This window comes from Acyrthosiphon pisum, unplaced genomic scaffold (assembly GCF_005508785.2).
Source record: "Acyrthosiphon pisum isolate AL4f unplaced genomic scaffold, pea_aphid_22Mar2018_4r6ur Scaffold_18292;HRSCAF=18968, whole genome shotgun sequence".
NCBI lineage: Eukaryota > Metazoa > Arthropoda > Insecta > Hemiptera > Aphididae > Acyrthosiphon > Acyrthosiphon pisum.
In genome coordinates, this window is record NW_021767419.1 from 4,428 (window position 1) to 11,122 (window position 6,695).

General features: G+C 34.8%; 1 protein-coding gene across 1 annotated transcript; it reads right to left on the reverse strand.

Annotated features, from left to right (window-relative positions):
- Positions 1 to 2,475: 2,475 nt before the first annotated feature.
- On the reverse strand, positions 2,476 to 5,689 carry LOC100575808 (zinc finger protein 888-like). The gene has a single exon (XM_008191477.3). It carries the CDS (start codon positions 4,116 to 4,118, stop codon positions 2,535 to 2,537), a length of 1,584 nt encoding a protein of 527 aa, XP_008189699.2. The 5' UTR covers positions 4,119 to 5,689; the 3' UTR covers positions 2,476 to 2,534.
- Positions 5,690 to 6,695: the final 1,006 nt, after the last annotated feature.

The following is a 6,695-nucleotide window of genomic DNA, read 5'->3' on the forward strand; positions in this document are numbered from 1 at the left end:
GGGGTACAGGTGGATCAAAAAATGGGATACGCCGAACACGCGGACTTGGTGTCAAAAAGGGCACCAGAGGCATCGATACACCTAATGCCAAACTTAAGAGGACCAAAAGAGAAGGTCAGGAAACTGCTGACTTGCGTCATCACTTCGAGATTGTTGTACGCGGCGCCCATCTGGACTCAGTCGATGCAGGTGCGAGGGTGGAAGAAACTGGCCATGGTTCATGTACGGTCGCAATTTAGGACGGTGTGTTGCTACAGAACCGTCTCCTTCAAAGCGGCAGCGGTAGTATCTGGAATTCCCCGATCAAACTCTTGGCGAAGGAGAGGGCGGACGTTTCCTTTGAAAAAAGCAAAATAGAAGCGAGAAGCCAACTTGTCACCGACTGGCAAAGCGAATGGACAAACACTAAGAACGGCAGATGGACGTATAGGCTGATTCCGGATATCGGAAAGTGGATATCTCGCGGGTTCGGTGAGGTGAACTTCCACATGAGCCAAGTACAGACTGGGCATGGGCGCTTCGTTTACTACCTCAACAGGTTTAACATCCAGAATTGGAAATCGTCTGCGCAGTGTGGTGTCGCTCCAGACAACGTGGAACATGCACTTTCCACTGCGATGCATGGGATAACTGGAGGAGGCAAGTCTGTGGAGAGCTCGACGTCGAAACTCTATCGCCGGAGAACTTGAAGGACACCATGATGTCCTCTCCGATTAGATGGACTACTATCAGCAGGCTTATCACAAGGATCACGAAGACCAGGGAAAAAGCGGAGAGGCTAAGACAGGGGCAGCCACAGCAACGAGCGCCATGAAGACAGCACAGCTGATGGATTCCAGAAGTCAGCGCAGCCGATGGATTCCAGAAGTCAAGCGACAATCGAAGGAGTTCCGGACAATCGCTGCAACCTAGACTATGGTTAATTTTCTTTGTTGTAACATAACCGAATTTGTAACAATTTTCTATATCTGTCATTGTATATGCTGTTTATTTAAATAAACGTAGGGCACTCTCCCTTCCCGGCGTAGTTCCAGCGGAATGTACCGGGAAGGGATGCGGTTATCTATAGGGCCACTTCAACGGATTTTGTTTCGTTGAACGTCCTATAGTAAAAAAAAAAGGAAGGTCCCTTACACCGATATTGAAGTCAGCAATAAGTTTTTGAGCTACTTCTCTGAAGGAAAGAAAAACTTTTAAAGGGCGTGGTCGTCTACCACTGGGCTTTTCTAATCTAATTGATTTTATGTTAGTGGGAAGAGCAGGAAAATAAGGCTGTATGGCTTCGGTTATTCTTGATGTATCACAAGTTATCAGCTAGGATAGAAGAAGTAGATTCAGGAATACCACGAATAATGACATTACGTGAGAATCTTTCCCGTTCAGATATCTCCTGTAGAAGTGTTGGTACAATGTCAACTGTAGAAAAAGGCCTAGAACTGTTTGAACTGTTAGAACTGTTTATAATTACAGCAATAAAAAATGTAATCGAACAACGGAAACATGTTTACGGAAAACAAACAAGACAGCATTAAAAAGCGATTTTAGATAAAAAATACCTATTATGAAATGTATAGAAAACAATACCTTGGAGACAACCTCATCGGAATTATGTTCTATTCAAATATACAGCTCGTTATAAAAGGCAAACACTTTTTTTTTACGATTTTTATACAACTGAAACTTTTTAAATAATTCATATTTCAAAAAACGCCAATGAGGTTGTCTCTTAAATATTGTGCTCTAGAAATTGAATTATAGGTTATTTTTTCATTAAACCATTTGTTAATAGCGTTTAGTTTGATTTTCGTAGACCTGTTTTTATCGATAAATATTACGGCTGCGTCATCTTAATTAAAATATACAGTGTTAGTACGTTACATGGTATATTATTGTAACAATAAAAATGTTAACCATCACTAATATAAGTTGTATCCGAAGTGACAGATTAATACCAAACGGGGGGTATAGAAGAGGATTTTGATGTTGGACACTTATTTATACTGAGTACATTTTAACATGTATTGAAATAAAATAGGAATGTAATACAAGGAGCAAGCGATGAAACGATACAATAGTTTGGCATATGTTTATCTAGTAGGCAAAACGATTGTTATTATAAATTTTGTTAATTAAATCAAAATAGTTATACTTCTTCAAATGGCGGGGCTCCGTATATTATGAAATATTCATAAATTAATAATAGAATAAAATATAAATATAGCAGTATTACAGTTAAATGTAAAAACAAATAAAAATATAATAAAAGGTATTAATTTAGAAAGTATAATTCAAATTGTACAGACACAAAAACGGATAAAATGGCTTGTTAAAACTAACAATATGAAGAATATAACATTACTGTTACCACAGAATTTAACTGAGGGTTGCAACATATTATGTACCTGAACCTGCTTTATTTATGAATTGAATCAATTTTATAATGATTGTATTTTTAACACTTTTCATCAGTATGTGTCCTTGTATGGATTTTTAAACCGTCTGGTATAGAAAACTCTTTATCACAGATTTCACATTTATATCATCTCTCCAGAATGACGTTTCCACTTATGGACTCTTGAACCACTTGATGTAGAAAATCTTTTATCACATATGTCACATTTAAATGGTTTCTCCCCAGTATGTGTCCTGTTATGTTTTTTTAAATCACCTGACCCATTAAACCTTTTATCACATATATCACATTTAAATGGCCTTTCTCCAGTATGTGTCCTTGTATGGATTTTTAAATGTTCTTTTCGAGAAAACAATTTATCACAAATAGTACATTTAAACAATTTTTCTCCAGTATGTGTCCTCATATGCACTTTTAAACTTGCTGTTTGATAAAATCTTTTATCGCAGATGTCACATTTAAATGGTTTTTCTCCAGTATGTGTCATTTTATGGACTTTTAAACCATGTGCACGAAAATATGTACTATCACAGATGTTACATTTAAATAGCTTTTCTGTGACATGTGTCTTTCTATGAACCATTAAATCTATTGATTGATTAAACTTTTTTTTGCAAATGTAACATTTAAATATCTTTTCTCCAGTATGTGTTTTTCTATGGAAATTTAATTTTGATATAATAGCAAACCCTCTGTCACAAATATCGCATTTAAAAGGCTTTTCTCCAGTATGTGTCTTTTTATGGATTCTTAAAACGTCTGGTCGAGAATACACTTTATTACAGATGTCACATGAATACGACTTTATTCCAGTATGTGTAATTCTGTGGTTTCTTAAATTTGATGTTTGATTAAATAATCTACCACAGATTTCACATTGATACGGTTTTTCTCCAGTATGTGTTCTCACGTGGCCTCTTAATTGTTGTGCTTGATAAAATCCTTTACCACAGACATCACATTTAAATGTCTTTTCTCCAATATGTATCTTTTTATGAGTTTTTAAACTATCTTTTCGAGAATATAGTTTATTACAAATATCACATTTATAAGATTTTTCTGCAGTATGTGTCCTCATATGGCATTTTAAATACCATTTTTGATCAAAAACTTTATTACAGATATCACATATATATGAATTTTTTCTGGCATGGGCCTTAGTATGATTTGCTAAATGCCCTGCTTGAGAAAATACTTTATCACAGATATCACATTTATATGATTTTTTTCTGGCATGGGCCTTAATATGAATCAGTATGTGTGATTTCAAATGTGATTTAACATAATACGATTTATTACAAATGTCACATATGAAAGGTTTTTCTCTCTTACTGGAATGAATCTTCATATGTCTTGTCAAAAGTCCTTTTGAATCAAATGATACATTGCAAGTGTTGCATTTATAATGATCACTTTTAGTATGACATTTCTTATGGACTTGAAATTTATTTGAATCAGAAAATTCTTTACCGCACACTTTGCAGGTTATTTGAATGTTCTTTAAATTGGATATCTTGTCCGAATTCATAATAGTAATAAATTCTGAAGAGTATTTATCGTTTAAAACTGTTCCTTCGAATTGAAAACTCTCGATAAAATCATTTTCAGTTTTTATTTCTTTTTCCGTTTTTATTTTAGTATCAATTGTATTTATTCCTTCTTCAGTTTTACTTACAGTTCTGAAACACAAAATAATTTTAGACATTAATATTATTTAGGTAGAAACTGCCATGACACAGTCATTACTACATTTTGGGAAAGCAGCTTGGCTCGGGAAATCTTAAAGATAGTAGAAAGTAATAAACTAATAACAGCTCAAGAAAAAATCAAAAAAAAAAATAAGCAAACCGAAAACTTTCTTTTCTAAAAACCAATTTAAACATTTCATAGTTTTCAATATTTTAAAAACAAGTACACTTTGTTAAAACAGGACTTGATTTACTAAAACAATACCCCAATATCTACATTTAACTACAAAAATTACAAAAAATATAAACAACTTATATGGTAGATAAAACAAGTCTAATGATTAACAATACTTTATCTATTTTTGTTTTATTTTGAGTGTTAATTTCTTCATTGTATAATTATAATGAGACAAACCTATAACCATTTAAGGTCTTTGAAAATAAGTAATCAAACCCGGGGTTACCATAGGTTGAGCGCAGGCTTGAGGTTAGTAATGTAGCGTACCGTTGTAATCGCTGGTAGTCACATCGCCTTGCCATCTATACTATGACAAACTTGAGACGATGACCAGTCGAGGTCGTAGGTAAGACACGCCCATATCAACACCGCGACCTCCTCACATTCGTCGCATTTTTGTAACAGTCAAAAACCAGTCAGCCAACCAGACGCGAGGGATTTTTGTTTAGACTTTGCCGGATGGGGATCTGACGGAAACTCGTCCACCGCTCGGTTATCGTCTTAAGTTGTTCATATACTCTATTCCCCGTAAGTTGACCCACTTGTGCCGCTGGAACGTTCAGGAGACCACCGGTCTGTGATGGGCAGCGATGTTCAGCGATCGGCAGGGCTCGTCGTAGTAGGAGGCAGCTGCTACTGGCGACGATCACCACTAGCGCGAAGACGCAGCAGCCTGCGAGGCCTCGACCGGTTTTTGTCGAGCGACTGGGTCAACTACCAGGAATAGATTATAGTATACCATAGTACGAGTAAATATTTTGCGCCACCGAAAAAAGTATCAACTAAATTCACTTTCTGCCAGAAAAGATGGTTATGTAAAAATCAGAGCATTTTAATATTACAAATAACCTTGCAACGCTGGGCAAGTTCACGATTTTTTTTAACTCATTAAGTTGTTATTTTTAAAATAACTAACTAAGCCTCATATCGTCTTTCTCTCTTTACGTTCTCTCTTCCCCAAAAAAGCACACGGCCCCATATGGAACTGGTATAGGCATGTCCTATTCATTCTTATATCATCTATGGATATTAACCGGAATATCCCCGCATCACCCCACAGGGCGGTACCCGTTTCCACCAAAAGTATACCTTTCCCTTTTCCACCAATACCCGTTTCTGCCAAATGTGTACTTTTCCCTTTTCCACTAAATGAGATATTGACCACGTTTCTACCAAGACAAGTTATACACTTCGAGTTTCGATTATATTAAAAGCTCTTGTAAGTAATATTAATGTAAACAATTATTTAATATTTGAAAAATTACACAGGCAATGCCGGGTGAGACGGCTAGTAATAATATAAATGTGTTCTGGTAATTAGTCTTTAGTTTGTCAATTATTGAATATATTTATTAATGCGTATATGACTATATATATGATATTATGTATATATATCATTATACTATACACGCTTATTGTATTCTATTATAAGTTAAAGCGTCATAATTCTTACCATTTACATCGATTAACCATTATCTAACGATATTATCTAACTAAAATAATATTTTATTAAATTTTGCACAGTTTAAATTATGCGTAACAGTTGTATGGGTAAAATAAAACGTTATTTGTGCGAGTGAAACTTTTAAAATTTATAATGGTCAAAGCTTAAGCTAAAATCATTGAGAGTAAACGTGGAAACAAAATACAAAATAAATAAACAAAAATTTATTACTTACAAGTTACAAGAGCTTTTAATATAATCGAAGTGTATAACTTGTCTTGGTGGAAACGTGCGAAATGGTCAATATCTCATTTGGTGGAAACGAGTATTGGTGGTAAAGGGAAAGATACACATTTGGTGGAAACGTGTTATGCCCACACCACACCCGGCATCCAGCAGTCTATTCTTAGAATACTGGAATTAATTCTGGAAATCAGAAGTCTTGATGAAGTACTTAATAATAATAAACATTGCAACGACGCGTCTCCTGCATAGTGCATACTGCTCAGAAATCTGCTAATCGATTACGATTATAGACTAGAGTGCTCACCACTTTAATCAGTACCTACCTGGACCTGGTTACGTATAAGAAAACATCAATTACTATATTATAGATTAAACATGTCCAGTAAAAAGAGTGGGCACCAGTTTAAAAAAACTAAAAAAAGGTGGGTAAATGGATTTCGCTCTGCTGTACAGTAGGTTACAAGTGGGTCACTGTATAATGGATGGTATTAAATTTGAATTCAATGATATAATATCATTGTATAAGAAAAACGATTCTGAGCAGAGACGGTATGTTAGTCTAGGTATAAGACATAATATTATATTAGGTACGTATAATAAATTCCAAATTAATCATATCATAATATTTATTAGTACTTATAACGCGTTATACATAAAAAAAAACCG